Raw genomic sequence first — 20,448 nt, 5'->3', positions numbered from 1 at the left:
AAATTTTAGGGAGTAATAGTAGACTAGATCCCGTGATGTTTATCTTTGGGTAGCATGTTGTGGTTTGCTGGAATAAATTGCCTGCAAAGGTAGCAAAGCTTGGCAAAATTGAAGGAAGAATTGGATAGGCACTTTTTGATGATGGGAATAATTTGTGTTTTTTTTTTTTTTTTTTTACAGATGCAGAATAAGTTCACTTCTTTCAATCATTTTAATACTAGCATGTATTATTTCTGAAATTTCCAAATAAAAGAGGCGACATGAAATAATATGTATTACTGATATACTTTGTTCCAAATTCTTTATTCACTATACATTATAGAAATTACAGATATGCTTTCAGCCTAGAAGTTTTTCAATTTACAGGCTCTGATCATATCAATGGCATTACAGTGGCTTAAAAAAATCCAAGATTGTAAATTTCAGCACTTAAAAAAATCATTTCAAAGATTTTTGTATGTTGATACCTTTCTAATGAACTCTGTTAGAGTCCTAGTAGGTCGTCCTGAAAAAAATTAAATGACTTACTTCATTAAAATTTTTACCAGAAGAGTTAAGTAAATTCTTATAAAAGTAATAACAACTATACTCACCACATGATGATATAAAACTCTGGACACACACACACACACTTCATAACATGTTTTATAACGGTGATAGGTGCAATATGGCCTAAGCAGCCCTTGCACCAAAAAAACAACAACAACAACAACAACAACAACAACACATACACACACACACACACACACACACACACACACACACACACACACACACACACACACACACACACACACACACACACACACACACACACACACACACACACTCTCTCTCTCTCTCTCTCTCTCTCTCTCTCTCTCTCTCTCTCTCTCTCTCTCTCTCTCTTCATAACATGTTTGCTGTACTTTCAGGATTGATTCAAGACCGGAAAAACACCAAAAAATGTTAATATAAACATATGACCAATTTTCAGCTGTCACAGAGCTATGACCGTTTGAATTTTTAAAAAATGGCAATGGAGTCTTAAATGGTAAAAAGTAATAAAATATATTTAAAAAATAGATAAGAATAAGCAGACATGTACTTTGTATGAATAAGAATTTTACTGGCATGTGTCTTCTTATTAGAAAAAAAGGGGTATTCATATTAAAATAATATTGCATCAACTGATGAACTGTTAAAATAAACTTTAATCAGTAATTACAATTACATAAATAAAATGTACAATGTCAAAGTGAGAGTAATATAAAAAAATAAAAGCATTAAAACTTGTATAAAGAAATAAAATAAAATAAAACACATAAAAATCAAATAAAACAATAAACTATTGGAAGTTTTATTTGATTTCTATGAGTTTTAATTTATTTCTTTATACAAGTTCTAATGTTTTTATTTATTTATTTTTTTATATACTCTCACTTTTAAGTTTATGTATTTAGAATTTCCAATTAAAGTGTATTTTAACAGTTTGTCAATTGATGCAATATTATTTTAATATGTGTCTGCTTATTCTTATTATTTTATTATTTTTTACCACTGAAAACTCCACAGCCATTTCTTAAAATTCAAACAACCACAGCTCCTATAACCATTTGAAATTGAATATGTGTTTATATGAGTTTTTTGAACTTTATTTCAGGTCAGCAATCAATTATGAAAGTATTACTCACATTTTATGAAATGCCCTGTACATATCTAATTTTGAAAGAATGTTCAAAAAATTCTTGGAATAAAGTGGGGAACAAAAAATTTCTAAGATAAAAGTGGGGGGGGGGGGAGTCACATAAACATCCTTCAGAAACTGCTTTAGTCAGCATTACGGACAGAAATGGTTAACAATAATCAACAGTAATCATTCAAGTTGTGTCCTTAATTGATGATGTAGGGAAGAGGAAGGTGCCAAATAGCAGTAATAGTATTTGCCAAATTGTGCAAGGAAGCCACAGGTTTTTGCTGCACTTACACAAAAAAAAAAAGAAAAAAAGTAGCTAAGAAAATGCAAATTACATGCTTCCTTATGCACACAGGTAACTATCCAATTGACCTATGAATGTATTCAAACTGTCAGCCTCAACTAGATGCGAGGCTAACTTGTTCCAGCAATCAGTGACTCGCTGGCTAAAAGAAAACTACCTACAATCTAATCTAAACCTCAGCAACTGTAATTTTAATTTATGACCCATAGTTCTGGAATTCTTTCCAACAGTGAGAATTCCAATGTCATTCATTTTACCAATCCCTCCCAGAGGTTTTAGCAAATCAGGTCACTTCTGAGGTGCCTGATTACCAAGCTCTGTAGCCCACATCACTGGAGTCTTTTCTCAAATGGCTGTCCTGCTGATCTCACCATTTGAGATGTCCTTCTTCGGACCCTTTCAAGAAGCTCAATGTCTTTTTTCAGATGAGGTCTCCATACTTGAACACAATATTCCAAATATGGCCTTACAATTGCCTTATACATTGGGATTATAACCTGGCTATCTCTACAGGATTTGTTCGATAAAACATCAATAGGACACCATGGGCTTTCCTGGTTGCCTGTTTACACTGTTAAGAAAACTTCATATCTGCCCGTTTTCTCTTTTCTCATCCACTGTTTTTTTAATTCAACCCTACCAACTGTTGTGTTCCATTTCAAAAGATAAATTGTTATTTTTAAAAGCTTGGAAAGAGAAGGTGGTAGTAGTGGCATGCAATGCAAGAAAGCAAGTGCTTTCTCGCATTGCATGCAAGAAAGCATGCAATGCAAGATTAATGACAGTAATGGCACGCTGCCATTACTGTCATTAATAACCTTGCTAACCTTTGTATCATCTGCAAACTTCGACACTAAGCCTGATATACCTTCATCAATATCATTGATAAATATACAAAACAACAGTGGACCCAACACTAAATCCTCTGGGACTCCACTAATAACATTAGTCCACGAAGAGCAGCACCCATTGATTACCACCCTCTGCCTCCTCCCACTCAACCATCCTTTTATCCATTGTAGCAACTTAGCCTTAATACCATTCTGCTCCAATTACCCTTAATACCATTCTGCTCCAATACAGTAGTCTTCCATGTGCAACAGTGTCAAAAGCTTTCCTGAAATCCAAGTATATGATATCAAAATTATTTTTTGCCTCCAGTTCCTTTGTAACCACATCATAATATCCTATCAAATTTGTCAGACAAGACTTTCCCTTAACAAACTCATGCTGTGTCTGAATTATTGCTGCAGTCTTGTGTAGATGATCCTGCAATGCATCTTTAACCAGTGACTCCATTATTTTACCCGGAACAGAAGTTAAACTAACTGGTCTGTAATTACTCGTGTCACCCTTTGATCCCCCTTTGTGAATTGGGGATACATTTGCACATCTCCAGTCCGTGGGGACCTCCCCTGAGTCCAAGGATGCTCTCATAATTATGGCTAGGGGTTTGCTTAGTTGCTTTGCCGCCTCCTTTAATATAACTGAATAGATCCCATCCACCCCAGGTGCCTTTCTTATGTTTAACTTCAACAATTTCTCCTCCACTTTCTCTCAGTTATTACAAAATCATTAAGCACCCTGCTACAATTTGATAACCTTCTGGCATTTTCAAACCTTAATAACTTCTCATGTATGAATGTAGATACAAAATACTCATTCAGTTTGTTTGCTATCTGAGCAGGATCATCATCAACAGTCGAACCATCGATATCAAGTGGACCAATCAGATTCATCCCCTTTCCTTTTCGAGTTTATATAAGTAAAGAAATCCTTGCTGTTTTTCTTAGCATCCTTTGCCAAAGATTTCACGTAATTTGCCTTCGCCTGCCTAACCTCTTTTGTGACTTGATTACAGACTAGCTTATATCTGCCATAGGCTTCTATGTCGCCTGATAATTTATATGCATCCCATGCATTTTTCTTCTCTGTCACGAGTCTCATTAGTTCATTTGATAATAATTTAGGCCTAAACCTTGAACAACATTTCTTAATAGGTATGAAACTTTTAGTAGCTTCCACGATTAATTCCTTGAATGGTCCCCACTTAGAATTTGCTGTTGGTAACATCATCAGTTGATCCTATTGTACAGAATTTAAAAACTGTCTGAGACCACTGTACTCACCTTTACGGAAGCAAAAACCCTTTCCTTTTCCCCTGATGGTAATTATATCTTTAAGTAAATCCCACATCAGTACACTGTGATCACTGCCATCTAGTGGTTCCTTTATCTGCAAATTCTTAATACACGAATGATCCCTGCTGATTACCAGATCAAGAGTATTACCCTCTCTGGTTGCCTCTCGAACATGCTGCTGCAGAAAACAATCATCCAATAAATCCACAAAAGTCTTACTAGTGTGCGAGTGACCAACCCACAAGTTCCTGTCAATTGTTCATTGTACTCATTCGATGTCATTAGGCCTATATCATACTCCTACTCTTATTTTTGCCTAGCAGTGCGTATGCCACACCAAACTGACTGAACAGTGCACTGTTCATCTATATCAACTGGATGCACTTCTTTTGATTTTATGTTTTTCTTAATTAACAGCATAACACCTCCTCCCTTCCTATTCTGTCTATCCTTCTGGTGCACATTGTTACTCCCCAAATTCTAATTCTGCATTCCTAATATTTGTGTGACACTACGTCTCTGATATCCCAAAATATCCGCCTTTGATGTCTTGACCAACACTTCAAATTCATCAAATTTATTTGCTATACTTCTAGCGTTGGTATACAAGCAAGGATACATGCACGTATTCTTATTCTTAGTTACCCTAATTCATCCCATATATCCGCCTGTTTCACGATGACTGCCATCAGTCCCTGAAATCCCCAGCACCCCTCGCTCCAGACTGCTGCGTATTCTAATAGAAGTAGTGCAAGAATCACCTTCAACTCTGCCTGCAGCTACTTTTAACCTTTTAATCTGCGAATCCCCCCAAGCTAGCAGTTTTCCGATCCACCTAACATTGCCTCGATAGCATCAGCAAATGTTCTTGCACCTTTTCTATTTAAGTGTATCCCATCCCTGTAGAAGCAGTCTCTCCTGTTAAGAAGCACAGACCACACTGAAAAAAATTCTACATTAGGTGACTAACTGGATCAGAAAGAGGAAGTAATATTTGATTTGAAGAGATAATTTTTGTATAACATTGTATAACTATATAGTGAATAAGAGTCAAAGTTGTTACTAGATGGTTAGAATAATCTACAGCCATTTGACTTAAATGGTTTCCGATGCTATAGCACAGAAAGCTACTGTTGAAATCTCATTTGGCAATTATTCGGTCCTTGAGGTTGTCACAGACATTCTCTCAGATATGCCAGACAAGCTGTTCTTGCTACCTGGGAGTCTAAAACGCTGATGGAACTGATATTCGGGTGACATTCAAGTCAAAGTGGACCCAATTTCGGCGAAGTCCGGACGGTCTATGACAGCCAAATCCTCTGCTTGCACCTTCACGATGGTGGGACTGTTAGTAATCCTGGGTATAACCTTCATGCACAAGTACATGGTGGGTGACCACCCAGGTGTGAACCAACGTAAGCAGGGGTCGAGGTGTGGCGCCCACACCACATGGAGGAACGCCGCCCCTCTATGTTACCAGGCAGTACTAGGTGGTAGATGACTCTCATCAACCGGTGAAATACCACCACTTTGCTTATTGGAGGCTCGAAGTGGTGGAACCCATGTTTAGTCTCTAGAGCTAAGTTCCGGCCAACCCTTCCCTATCTCTTCCATCATGCAGTATGATTGATGATTTTTGAGGTTATGATGAATGTCGTGGCGAGATCCAATAGTCCTTACATTTCGAGGGTACAGCTCTAAAACGGTGTTCGCAGGCCGGCCGCTAGTTAGTACACTGGACTGAACCTATTGGTAACTCTCTAGGAAGCTTCCGGATCAGCTAGTGTATAATCTTGCTACCTCTACTCTGCCAGATAGTGACTGGAGGGAGTCTGAGTAGTGTGTATGCGGGGAGCATTGTCGAGGAAAGTTATGTCATGGATCTGGGTATATTCTTACCACATGTACGCCATATCCAAAAATTTCATTACTTCATACAGCATGTCCCACCCACTTTTTCTTACTATTGAATACACCATGAATTGTCAAAATAATAGAGTAAGCTTATCTGCGAAAAGATCTAAACCTCCCAAGGACTTCCTAATTCATTTCACAAATATACGTGGTCTCAATTCTAATCTCAACGATGTCCATTTCCACTTGCAGTCTTCCAAACCCCATGTACTTTTTCTGACTGAATCTCAGTTATCAGTTGATTCAACTACTGCTCATCTCAGATGTCCAAATTATTTGCTGTATGATTCCTTTCGCCTCAAAGGTGGTACGTGTGCATATGTCCGTTCTGATATTCCCTGTCAGAGACTTGGCAATTTGAAATCTCCTCTCTTTGATCTTCTCTGGCTTAAAATCTCTCTACCTCATTGTGTAAAATTCATCTGTTGTCTCTACCGTTCTCCCAACTCCACTAATCACTTGGAGCTCTTTAACTTCCTCTCTTTGCAACTTGACTTTCTCCAGTCCAACTTTCCTAACAGTGAGGTAATTTTCCTTGGTGATTTCAACGTTCACAACTCCAGCTGGCTTCCGTTTTCTAGTCACACCGACCCAGCAGGTCGAGATGCTGAAGCTTTTGCAATTACTAATGACCTAGCACAGATTGTTCATTTACCTACAAGAATACCGGACAATCCTAATCATACAGCCAATATGCTTGATCTTTTTCTCACAAACAACCCTTCTAAGTACAAGGTTGAAGTGAGAGGTCCTTTAGGCACTTCAGATCACAACTTGGTGATTGTCTCTTCTCCAATGGAACCTTTATCTCATGGCTATTCCCAACCTCGTATTGTTTGGCATTACAAGAATGCAAAATGGGATGACCTGCGAGACTTCTTTTCTTCTTTTCCTTGGTCTGATTACTGTTTCAAAACTTCTGATGTCAACGTTTGCTCAGATCGTGTCAGTGAAATTATTCTTGCAGGAATGGAATCCTTTATCCCACACTCCACTTTAAAATCTCGTCCTTTATCTAAACCTTGGTTTTCCAATAAATGTGCTAAGGCTGTCCAAGAGAAGAACGTTGCATATCGTAATTGGCTTGTTTCTAATTCTTCAGTTTCATTTTCTGCCTACACCAAAGCTCGCAACAATTGTAAAGCAGTTATTAATCAGTCCAAACTAGAGTTTGAACAGGCTAAGAGTAGAAAACTTGCTTCTTGCCCTAATGGTAGCCGAGCATTCTGGTCTCTTGCCAAAGCTATTGGCCGCAACTATTGCCCATCTCTGCTCCCACCCCTGTCCAAACCAGATGGTTCTGTTGTCACTTCAGCCAAGGATAAAGCTGACCTGCTAGCATCCCATTTTCCTTCCAGCACATGTATTAGTGATCTTGGTAAAACACCTCCCACCATTCCTAACACGCTCCATTCAATGCCTCCTGTGGTCTTCCGTCAAAAGGATATCAGAAGGATTTTGATGAATCTCGATGCTAAGAAAGCTCCAGGTCCTGATGGTATTTCTCCACTTGTTCTCAAAACCTGTGCTCCTGAACTTACTCCTATTCTTTGCCGCCTTTTTTCACTTTCTTATTCCAAAGGTGTTTTTCCTTCTGCTTGGAAATTTGCTCATATCCAGCCAGTTCCTAAAAAGGGTGACAAATCCCTCCCATCCAATTATCGTCCCATTGCAATTACTTCTACTCTTTCTAAAGTAATGGAGAAATCAATTAACCGCCAACTCTTAAACCACCTAGAAACCTTCCGTCTGATCAACGATCGCCAGTATGGATTCCGTCAGTGTCGATCCACTGGTGATATTCTGGCTTATGTTACCCATTTATGGACTAATTCAATGGAAAGGTTCGGTGAAACACAAGTAGTTGCTCTTGACATCTCAAAGGCTTTTGATCGTGTTTGGCATAAAGGTCTTCTAAACAAGCTTCCATCTTATGGTTTGCCAACTGTTTTTAGTAATTGGTTATCCAGTTTTCTCTCTGATCGCTCACTGAGGATGATGGTAGATGGCTCTCTGTCTTCTAACTTCTCCACTAATGCCGGTGTCCCCCAAGGTTCAGTTCTTTCCTCCACTCTTTTCCTCTTGTATATCAATGACCTTCTTCCATTGACTGGAAATCCTATCCATAGTTTTGCCGATGATAGCACATTGCATTCAACTTTCCATTTTGAGAAACCTTGTCCAGCTCAATCAGCTTCAAGTTCTTGAAAATCTGCTGCCAATTCCTTAAATGCCGATCTTCAGGTAATTCTCCAGTGGGGCAAAGACAACTTAGTTGATTTCAACCCTTCTAAAACTCAATCTTGTCTTATATCTCACAAAAAGGATTCTTCTGCTCCTATGCTTATCTTTAGTGACACTCCGATTTCTAGGCAAAATGATATATCTCTTTTGGGGATTACCCTGACTTCTAATCTCTCTTGGCACAAGCACATTACAAATATTGCTTCCTCTGCATCTAAAAAACTTGGTTTTCTCTTTCGCTCTCGGCGTTACTTTTCTCCCAAACAGCTGCTCACTCTGTATAAATCGCAAATCCGCCCTGCCATGGAATATTGTTCCCACATCTGGGGTGGTGCCCCCAAAACCTCTCTCAGGCTTCTTGATTCCATTCAGAAGAGGGCAGGTAGGTTAATTAATGATTCATCTCTAACAGAGTCTCTCCACTCGCTTTCTCATAGACGCACTGTTTCTGCTGCATGCCTCTTCTACAGATACTTCCATGGGCACTGTTCTTCTGAATTGGCTTCTATAATTCCAGCTCTCTCTTCCAAGACAGTCCGAACACGTGCCGCCACCAGCCAACATCCATTTACTGTCCAACTTCAAACCCACAGAACCAACTTTTCATCTTCCTCATTTATTCATTCAACTGCCGTTTTCTGGAACAACCTTCCTTCATACGTATTTCCTGAAAATTACAATCTACAGAAGTTCAAGTCCAATATCAACAAATATCTTCTTTCGTCTTCTCAACCTCCAACCCAAGCACAGTACTAAGTGCTATAGGTTATAATACCTCTCGTGTTTGGGGTTCTCATAAAAAAAAAAAAAAAAATTTTTAATTATGAAGTTTCTGCCAACTTATTCCATGACAGGGGGAAACACAAGCTGATAATATATAAAACCATATGAGGTAATACATTACCTGATTTGAAGTAACAACAACAATTACGTACTAATTACTAATTTGAATAGCTTTGGTAAGAAGACATTTGCGCCACCTGATTAAATGTGTAACACTTATCAACTAGTAGAATTAAGCAAATTAGTAAACTAATATACATGTACAGCGTTAATAATAATGATTACTGCTTAAGAAATAAGGAAATATTACAAATTGGCTAATTTCTCCTTATGCCATTTTAACTGCTTATTCATAATATAGAGTTGAAATGAGGAGGGCAGTTATTCAATGCCACCTGGAATTTTAATAGTGAACTCTGGATATCAGTGATTCTGCATCACCTGAATTTGATCTAGTTGTATTAATCTATAGTGGAGGTGAGACAAATCACAGGCAAATGGAGACAGTGTTAGGGGAATGGACTATGGGTACTGCTTTAACATTTGAGCCATTTGAACAAGAAGCAAGTTTCTACCTTTAGACCATTCAAAATCAAGTTTGGATTGATTAACTGTTTTATAATTGTTGCAAGCTTTAGTGTAGACATAAATGAAGCTGAAGATTTCAATACAAGCTGATCTTGATATATGTTACACTCTTATCTTGAACAACCTTTGCACATCTATTAGAGAACAAAGATTTAGATAAAGGATGAGATTTTTGCATTAGTAGTAGCATATGATGCAAGAAAACAAACTTGTACAGCATTAGCCCAAAAAAAAAAAAAAAATAACACTTCCCATTTCACCCGTCCATTCCCTCCAAACATTTGTCTAGCTCTTCCTTGAATTTATTTAAGCTATCAACTTCCACAACAACAAATAGAAGCAATCAACTACTTCCTGACTAAAATAAAATTTCTGCACTCAATTCTGTAACCGTCTTTCTTCAATTTCAATTTATGCCCCCTCAAGTGTGTAATCTGAGCAAGAGGAAGAATCCCATCAGCACTGAGCTTGGCTTGCTCAAACCATTCGAAGCCTTATACACCTGAATCAGATCACCTTGCAGGGGCCTAGTCTCCAGACACTGCTATTTGCAGAACAGAATCCTTTCTTGGTAAGAGCAGCCCCTTTGTTCCCCTCACCAATCACATTGCCCTTCACTGTACTTGTTTCAGCAGCCCTACATCCTTCCTAAAATGAAGTCTCCGACCTGTATGCAGTACTCAAAGCAGTGTACTCCAAGAATGGGCACACCACCTGGTGAATTTAACTGACCACCCAGCTAAAATTTAAGTGATTCTCACGATACTGTATGATACTGCTCACTGATCTCAATCAATATTAATTCGAACATACTGTGCAATCCAGGTCAATGCGACAGGAGCATAATAATTTTTGACACTTAAGTCACATTGGGGCCTTACTGTATCGAAAAATTTTATAATATTGGGAAGTATTACACTTCTTCACCCGGTTACTTCATAATGCCACCCGGCTGACAAAATTTTTGGGGGAGAACACTGCAAAGTGTGGCCTGACGATGGCCTTATACAAAGGGATAATCACCTCTAAATCACTAAATCTCTGATCGCTAGCAAAATTCCTCTAAATCTCTAATCACTAGCAAAATGCCTCTAAATCTCTAATCGCTAGCAAAATTCTTTTGAATCTCTAATCAATAGCAAAACTGTATATCACTGACAAAACTCCATGAACTGTCCTAGCACTCTGCACTGCTCAGAGAACTTCATATCCGACTGCACAATTACCCCCAGGTCTCATTCTCCTCTACCCTGATTGTAGTACCATACAGTCGGTATGTTACTGTGGGGTAACTGCTACCCATATGTAGTATCTTACATTTGTTAAACGTCGTTGACACTTCTCAGCCCACTTCTCTGCCTAACTTTTTTGGTCCTGTTGCAGTAGTATACTGTCATTAACAACCCTGCTGACCTTCATATCATCAGCAAACTTAGACATTAAGCCTGATATACCTTCATCAATATCATCGATAAATATAAAAAACAATAATGGGCCAAACACTAAACCCTGGGGGCCTCTACTAATAACATTAGTCCACAACTGCTCTGCCTTCTTCCACTCAACCACCTCAACTTTATCCATAGCAGCAACTTGTCCCTTAATACCACACTAATACAATTTGTACAGCAGTCTTTTATGTGCCAGATGTATTTGTGAAATGAATGAGATAGTTTTTGGGGAGTTTTGCAGGTAAGTTTGTCCTATTACTTTGATCATTCGTGATGCATTCAGTAAATAAATTAAAAGTAGAGAGATGGGGATAAGCATGAATCAATGAAATCTTTGGATATACAAGTCCGAATCTACATAAGTTGGGGACTTACTGTATCGAAAAATGTTGAGCAACCTACATAAAATGTATGGCGATAGATAAAAAATGAAAAAACTTACCATGCACTACTCGCATATCCAATACGTGAGTAGTGCGTATTGGACATGCATTTATGTTTTACGATGTCGATTTTAAATCTAATTTACAAAGTCGCATATGGTTTGGTCACCAACATTATAATGGTTCATTAGAGATTTAACGGATGCACAGTTTTCAAAATTTTTGAATAATTCCAAGTTTTTGTTTAATTGAAAGCACAACTCTTGCATTTGCCCATCACTTTTGCGATTTCTAAACAAAAAAAAAAGAAAAAAGTTACTATAAAAAAAATTCCGACATCTCTGACATAAATAACGAAACAAAATTTGCACTTTTGCGATGCAACCGAGCATAACAATTGACGTGACGCACTAAAATTTTTTTTTTTTTTTTGACTTGAATACGTCTTTAAATTTGGTCCGGTATAGGGGAGTCTCTACGAAAACTCTAGCGACCAAAAAAATGGCAAGATTTGTCGCGCTTATATCTCGTAAACTATAAATGATTTAAATTTTGTTAGATAGAGGGTTTATGTCCGTATCTAAAATGGTGGGTAGTGGGGGTGTGCAGCGGTGAGGGTGTAGGGGTAGCGCTTGCGCATGAACACCAAAAATGGCGATGCCGCACGGCGTTTGGGCAGTGTAACTTTGGATTGCGAAGAGATAGGACGTTGAAATTGGTGTTGATTTGTAGAGAATAACAGGATCTACAATATTATTTAGCAATAATAACTGATAAAATAAAATTTGTAAAGTTATAAGCCGATAAGTGTGCTGAGTTGAAGATAATTTTCATAATGTCGAAAAAATTGCAAAGGAAATATGAACAGAAATGTAAGAAATGTATATCATCAGAAAGAAAAATTCAAAAGTTCAATGTGAGTTCAACTTGAAGTACATTTCTACATCACTCACTACTCTGGGCAACACTTGTATAGCTTTAACCTTTGTAAGAAACATCGATGTAAATACTATGCCATATGTATCTTACTTCTCCTATCATTGGCCTTTGATAAATAAAATTATACTTCACTTATAACCACCAAGACTTTATTCATTTACATCTTACCCTTCCTCTAATAACATAAAGACGGATTCACGCCTTAAACGATTGTGGTTGTGTCCCCGTACACACCCCACCCCAATTTTTTTTTGAGCGGCGGATGTGAAGACAGGGAGGATTGCAAGATAATAGGTACACTAATCCCCTAATGACAACTTATAACACCGCTTCTTGTCGCTTATTTACGACTTGCAAAACATCTGTTTATACATATTCCAGGTGTTACTTGAATTTTATGATTTATGGTTGATTTTTTTTTTTTTTTTTTTTTTTTTTTGGAGTCTTGAAGTGTCCCGGTAAATCGAGAGTCCGCTGTATATTCAATAAGCCCAAGGTGCTTTATTTAATTTTGGCATCAACAATTTCTCTTCCACTTTCCTCTCAGTTATCATAAAATCATAACATACCTTAAAACATTTTCATGTGCAGATATGCCACTGATATCCAGTAGACCCAATGCGATTCATTCCTTTGCTTCTAGTATTAACATATACACAGAAAATTCCTTGCTACCTTCCTTTGTATTCTTAGCCAAAGGCTTCTCACAATCTGCCTAACCTCCAATAACTTGATTACACACTAGTTTATTCTTACTGTAGGCTTATGTGTTTCCTGACAATTTATAATCAGCCCATGCATTTTCTTCTCTGTCACCAGCCTCTTCTTCAGTTTATTTTACATCCATTTAAGTAAGAAATATTGTTTACCATTGAAAAACATCTCTTAGTCTATATAAAAAGCACTTGACCACCTGGTTATGTCAGGCTTAAATATGAGTGTGCATGTATATATATATAAAAATTTACACATACTTGTAACAAATCATGTTGTTTCTTCTTGTGTTTCTTTTACTGAATTTGCCTCAAATGTTGCACATTTTTGGACCTTTTCAAGAAATAAAAATCTTTTAAGTCGTGGCTTCCATAACTTGGATACAGTATTACAAGTACCATCTCACAACTGTCTTACACACACAGTGGAATATAACCTCCCTATACTTACAAGCAGTTATTCAAAAATATCATCAACAGGATACCATGGTTCCACCTTGCCACTTCTCTGCACTGCACAGAAAATTTCATGTCTGCCTTTATTGTAACCCCCAAATCCCTTTCTTCCTCTACCAATATTAATCCAACCATTCCAAGTGTATAAATTATTTTGAGACTACTATTCTCAAGCATAACCCTTGCACTTTTCAGGATTCTGAGATGGCACTTATCTGACCATCCCAAAAGAACTGATTTTGGGATGGTTTTTTTCAATTGCACCACTTGGAAACTAGACATATGCAAGGTGTCCTGATTGAAGTGTTCACGGTTTTAATTGGACTGAATAAATTAAATAATGCTAATGGCATCCTTGCTCCTCTTTCTCAGATAAACATCAGGGGGACATAGCTTTAAATTAAAAACAGGTGGTAGCAGGATAGGCATGAAAAAATTTGCTTTGAGCCAGAGAGTAAATGATTGTTGGAATAAGCTTCCATCTGGTGTTGTGGAAGTTGGTAGTCTGAATAAATTTAAAGAAGGATTAAAAAATTATACCAGTCAACAAGTATTTTTCATTAGTAAAAAAACATGTGGACTAGATGGATCTTCAGATGCTGATTCCAAATCTGTTTTCAGATTTTTTTTTTCTCTAGCATTTTTTAGTTTTTGTTATGAGCCTGATTATTTGACATGATGAGACATTATACCACTCAAACTCATCAGCCAACCTATGTGAATATAATATGTATTTATTATTACCCTCTACAGATTCATATTTACATTCTACCATTTCCTTGCTATTTCATAATTTAAGTCTTTGATTATAAACTGTTTCGGGTAAGATCTGGTGAATTACTAAAACACATTCATCATCATGCCTCTAAAGGGTAAAAATCACCCCAACAAATTCTGCTATATTGAAGCTCTATCCTAACTAAATCACAACAACATACAATTATGATGGATATTAGAAAATTTACCACTTATACTTTGGTTTTTCTCTAGGTGATCAGATCACGTTATTTGTGACTGATTGAACAAAAGGAAAAGGTCTGTGTTTGTTATACCCATAATACGGAGGGAGCCAAAAGACCATGATGGCCTTTTGTAATATGACTGTAACTGGATTCTCATTGAAGAATAAGCATGACTGTTTATTGGTAACCGGATTCAGTGATGAGACAACCTTCTCATGATGACAGTATGCCAGTATCTCCACAGCACAGACTATATTCTTTAGAAGATGAAATGAAATGCAATAAATGTGTCATTGGCAGAGACATGAGAACTTCAGCTGATCCTGAATACACACCTGAGAAAGGACATCACAGTCATTTACACGGCAGCCCCGGAGAAGATCCAGCCTTCTCCAAAGATAAAGCTGAACTTTTCAACTCAAGACAAAAGCAGAAACACTTGGTTAAGAAGGATGTCAACATGTCTTACTATCAAAGAAGAAACTAAGTTTGGCAACATTCTTTAGAGTAAATGGTATCTTTACAGTAAATGATAACTCCATGATATCAATGGAGTTTTAATAGATTTGTCACAAGTACACATTGCATCTGAATGGCAACTCTTCATTGGAAACCCCCCCCCCCATAACCACAGCAAAGTTTGAAGCTGTTCTCTTGCATAATGGAATTTAAAGCCATTGGGCATGCAAGGAGGATTCACAAAATATTGTTGTTTCCTATGCCTATGGGACAGCTGTTTTATCGCAGACCCTTACATCAGATATGACTGGCCTCAGAGAAGCACAAGAGCCAGAAATGAGTAGTGTGCAGTATGTTCCATTAGTGGATCCCGTGAAGATTTTCCTTCCAGCTCTCCACACTAAACTTGGACTAAGTGAACAGTTTTGTTAAAGTGACAGGAAAGATGAATTTTATTGGATTTCATTACTTAAGTGAGAAATTTACAAAGATCAGTGCTGCAAAAGTGAAAGAGGAAATCTTTATGGTGTCTCAAATCAAAGAGCTTTTACAAGATGAAAACTATGGAAAATGTCTCAATACATTAGAATAAAAAGGATGGCAGGCTTTCAAATGGCTTTGCAAAAACTTTTTGGTAACCACAGGTCAAAAAAAGATGTACTTCAGAAACTGCTCGATGCATATTGGGAAATGGATGTAGTATGTTGATAAAACTTAATTTCTTGCATTCACATTTAGACTGAAAATCTTGGCATGGTTAGTGATGAACAGGGGGAACAATTCCATCCAGACATTAAGTCAATGGAAAATTGCTAGCAAAGAATGAACATATGTTGGAAAACTACTGCTGGATGTTGTACAGCAACATTCTGGATAAAGTGTATCAAATAAAACCACATGCACATTTTTAAATTGTATGCTTTTTTTTACAATAATATATTGTATTGTTTTAGCCATGAATATAAAGTGTATTAGGTTTAAACTGTAAAGTTTAAACCTAATACACTTAAAGTACAGGAAATTAGCTTAAAGTACAGGAACCATTGTCAGGAAGTGATCATGCAATCATCAGCTGTAAGATGAAGAAAGATGTTGCAGTAGTTAGAGGTAAAAGCATGCGTTTTAACTTCAGAAGAGGGGACTTTGACAGTTTAAGGTGCTATATGGCATCTTTTTCTTTTTTTTTTTTCTTTGTTAGTTGTTGGCGCATCGGCTTCTGTGCCCATAATGCACCTCCAAAGGTTTTTGCAGTACTCTGATCCAAGCCCTAGGCGGGATTCGAACCCGCGACCTTTGGGTTGCCAGACAGGCACTTTACCCACCCAGCTAGCCCGGTCGGCATATGGCATCTGTGAGCTGGGCAGATTGCTGAGGGATGTGAATACATTTGCATTATGGAATACTTTTAAAGCAAATATCACAGAAGCCATGAACACATACATACCTTTAAGAAAATATTGCAGAAAGAGGATGTCAAAATGGATGACTGCTGAGCTGGCTCGTCAAATAGAGCAGAAAAAGATAGCATGGGACAGTTACAAAGTGATGAAAAGTACCAAAGCCTATAATAGGAACAAGCTGATCTGTAATAGTACCACAAATAAGGTCAGGGAGGCCAAGGCTGCATATGAGAAAGCATTGGCAAAGAATGCAAAGAAAGGGTACAATGAATTTTTCATGTATGTGAATACAAGGAAGAAAAAAGCAAATCAGATTGGACCCTTGTGCACTGGATGTGGGAAAGTTTTAGACAACCCAGCTGATGTTGAGGATGAATTCAACAAGTACTCTGCATCTGTCTTTACTGACAAAAGACCCTTTATGCTGAGAAGAGGTTGTGTGAGTGAGGCTGAACCATATGAAATTAGTTATGCCGTAATTACTGATGTTGTCAAGACATCAAAGGCGGATATTGTTGGGATATCAGAGACGTGGTGTCACACAGATATAAGGAATGCCGAACTGGAATTTGAGGAGTACAATGTGTACAGAAAGGATAGACAGGATAGGAAGGGAGGAGGTGTTATGCTGTTAATTAAGAAAAACAAAATCAAAAGAGTGCATCCAGTTGATATAGATGAACAGTGCACCTGTTGAGTCAGTTTGGTGTGACATAAGCACTGCAAAAGCAAAAATAAGAGAAGGAGTGTGTTATAGGCCTAATGACTTGAATGAGTACAATGAACAATTGTACAGAGAAATAGAGTGGGCTAGTAAATCAGAATGTCTTATAATGGGGGATTTTAACTTCCCAGATATTGACTGGAACTTGTGGGTTGGTCACTCACACACTAGTCAGACTTTTGTGGATTTATTGGATGATTGTTTTTTACAGCAGCATGTTAGAGAGGCAACCAGAGAAAGTAATACTCTTGATCTGGTTATCAGCAGTGATTATTCATGTATTAGGAATTTGCAGATAAAAGAACCACTAGGTGGCAGTGATCACAGTGTACTGACGTGGGATTTACTTAAAGATTTAATTACCATCAGGGGTAAAGGAAAGGGTTTTTGCTTCCGTAAAGGCGAGTACAGTGGTCTCCGACAGTTTTTAAAATCTGTACAGTGGGATCAACTGACGATGTTACTAACAGTAAATTCTAAGTGGGAAGCATTCAAGGAATTAATCGTGGAAGCTACTAAAAGTTTCATACCTATTAAGAAATATTGTTCAAGGTTTAGGCCTAAATGGTTGTCAAATGAACTAATGAGACTCGTAACAGAGAAGAAAAATGCATGGGATGCATATAAATTATCAAGCGACTCAGAAGCCTATGGCAGATATAAGTTAATCTGTAATCAGGTCACAAAGGAGGTTCGGCAGCCGAAGGCAGGTTACGAGAAATCCTTGGCAAAAGATGCTAAGAAAAACAGCAAGGATTTCTTTACTTATATAAACTCTAAAAGAAAGGAGATGAATCAGATTAGTCCACTTGACATTGATGGTTCGACTGTTGATGATACAGCTCAGATAGCAAACAAACTGAATGAGTATTTTGCATCTACATTCACACGTGAGGAATTATTAAGGTTTGAAAATGACAGAAGGTTATCAAATTGTAGCAGGATACTTAATGATTTTGTAATAACTGAGAGCAAAGTGGAAGAGAAATTGTTGAAGTTAAATGTAAGAAAAGCACCTGGGGTGGATGGGATCTATCCAGTTATATTAAAGGAGGCGGCAAAGCAACTAAGCAAACCCTTAGCCATAATTATGAAAGCGTCCTTGGACTCAGGGGAGGTTCCCATGGACTGGAGATGTGCAAATGTATCCCCAATTCACAAAGGGGGATTGAAGGGTGACACGAGTAATTACAGACCAGTTAGTTTAACTTCTGTTCCTGGTAAAATAATGGAGTCACTGGTTAAAGATGCATTGCAGGATCATCTAGACAAGACTGCAGCAATAATTCAGACACAGCATGGGTTTGTTAAGGGAAAGTCTTGTCTGACAAATTTGATAGGATATTATGATGTGGTTACAAAGGAACTGGAGGCAAAAAATAATTTTGATATCATATATTTGGATTTCAGGAAAGCTTTTGACACTGTTGCGCATGGAAGACTAGTGTACAAATTGGAGCAGAATGGTATTAAGGGTAAGTTGCTACAATGGATAAAAGGATGGTTAAGTGCGAGAAGACAGAGGGTGGTAATCAATGGGTGCTGCTCTTCTTGGACTAATGTTATTAGTGGGGTCCCACAGGGTTCGGTGTTAGGTCCACTGTTGTTTTGTATATTTATCAATGATATTGATGAGGGTATATCAGGCTTAATGTCGAAGTTTGCAGATGATACAAAGGTTGGCACGGTTGTTAATGACAGTAATGGCAGTGTGCTACTGAAACAGGATCTGGATAATTTGGGCAGATGGGCTAAGAAGTAGCAACTGAAGTTTTACCTTGACAAATGCAAAGTACTGTATATGGGTAGAAGTAACCCCAGAGAAACGTACCAACTGTGTGGTACTACACTTAAGGTGGTAGAAAATGAAAAAGACCTGGGAGTAATTGTGCAGGCAGATATGAAGTTTCCTGAGCAATGCAGACAGGCTGCCAGGGCAGGTCATGGGGTTTTGTCAATGATATATAGGAATTTTGCTAGCAGGGAAAAGGAGGTGATTATCCCTCTGTATAAGGCAATGGTCAGGCCACGCCTTGAGTACTGCGTACAGGTCTGGAGGCCTAATTTTAGGAAGGATGTAGATTTACTTGAGCGTGTACAGAGAAGGGCAACAAGATTGGTGAGGGGAATGAAGGGATCCTCTTATCAAGAGAGGCTTAAGTTCTGCAAATCGCAGTGGCTGGAGACTAGGCACCTGCGTGGTGATCTGACTGAGGTGTATAAGGCCTTGAATGGGTTCAGCACGCAAAATTCTGATGGGATCCTTCCACTTGTTCAGATTACGAACCTAAGGGGGCATAAATTCAAATTAAGAAAGGACAGATGTAGAATAGATGTGCGGAAATTTGCCTTTAGCCAGCGGGTGGTTAATTGCTGGAACAAACTTCCATCTGTCGTTGTGGAAGTTGATAGGTTGAATAAATTTAAGGAGGAACTGGACAGGCATTTGGAGGGAATGGTGTGATTTTTTTTTTTTTTTTTGGCTGATGCTGCATAAGCTCATACACTTGCTTTCTTGCATCACATGACACTATTACTACTACTACTACTATTACAGATGATTGTATATTAGAAAAACTTTTGAGCATAAAAGCAAGTAAGGCTCCTGGAGTTGATCGCATGTACTCAGTAGGAAGGGAGCGAGGGAGTATACTGAACCACAGAGGTTAATTATGAGGGCATCTTTGGACTTGGGGGAGATTCCTTTGGATTGGAGAAGTGCCACTGTAGCACCAATACATAAAAGTGGTTCTAAGAGTAAAGCTGGTAACTACAGACCAATTAGCCTGACTGCAATGGTAGGAAAAATCTTAGAGGTAGTGATTAAGAGTGTAATCCAGGGATATTAAGATAGATATGGCATTCTGAAGGTCACACAAGGCTTTGTTAAGGGTAAATAATGTCTACCTAACTTAGTAGGCTATGTTGACACAGTCAGTCGTGAGCTGGATTTAGAGAATAATTTCGACATAGTTTATTTGGATTTTAAACAGCTTGGAATTAATGATAAGATTCCAAGATGGATTTCTGGGGGGATGCAAGGCAGAAGGCAGAGTGTTGTGATTAATGGATATTCTTCAGATTGGTGTAACGTCAGGAGTGGGGTCCCTGAATGATTGGTTCTTGAATAACTGCTGTTTCTCATTTTCATAAATCACATCAACAAAGGGATAGAAGGCAGAGGTCAAAATTTGCAGATGATGTAAAGATTGGAAGAGTCAATAATGATCAGTGCAAAACAGCACTCCTTCAAGATGACTTGAACAGATTTCAAAGATGGTCAGAGAAGTGACAGCTATGTTTTAATGCTGC

General features: G+C 38.0%; 1 protein-coding gene across 1 annotated transcript in view; it reads right to left on the bottom strand.

The window, feature by feature from the left end:
* Positions 1–388: 388 nt before the first annotated feature.
* The window catches only part of LOC150078263 (cytosol aminopeptidase-like), a 223,157-nt gene continuing 203,097 nt past the window's right edge, over positions 389–20,448 (bottom strand). The window contains exon 15 of the mRNA XM_090385107.1: positions 389–505. Within this exon, the coding sequence (XP_090241233.1) occupies positions 444–505 (62 nt within the window). The 3' untranslated portion in view covers positions 389–443. The remainder of the gene's footprint in view (positions 506–20,448) is intronic.

The sequence above is a fragment of the Mastigoproctus giganteus genome, chromosome 11, assembly GCF_048544385.1.
Source record: "Mastigoproctus giganteus isolate SK-2022 chromosome 11, ASM4854438v1, whole genome shotgun sequence".
NCBI classification, from domain to species: Eukaryota; Metazoa; Arthropoda; class Arachnida; order Uropygi; family Thelyphonidae; genus Mastigoproctus; species Mastigoproctus giganteus.
This window is presented reverse-complemented; position numbering and strand designations above follow the sequence as displayed.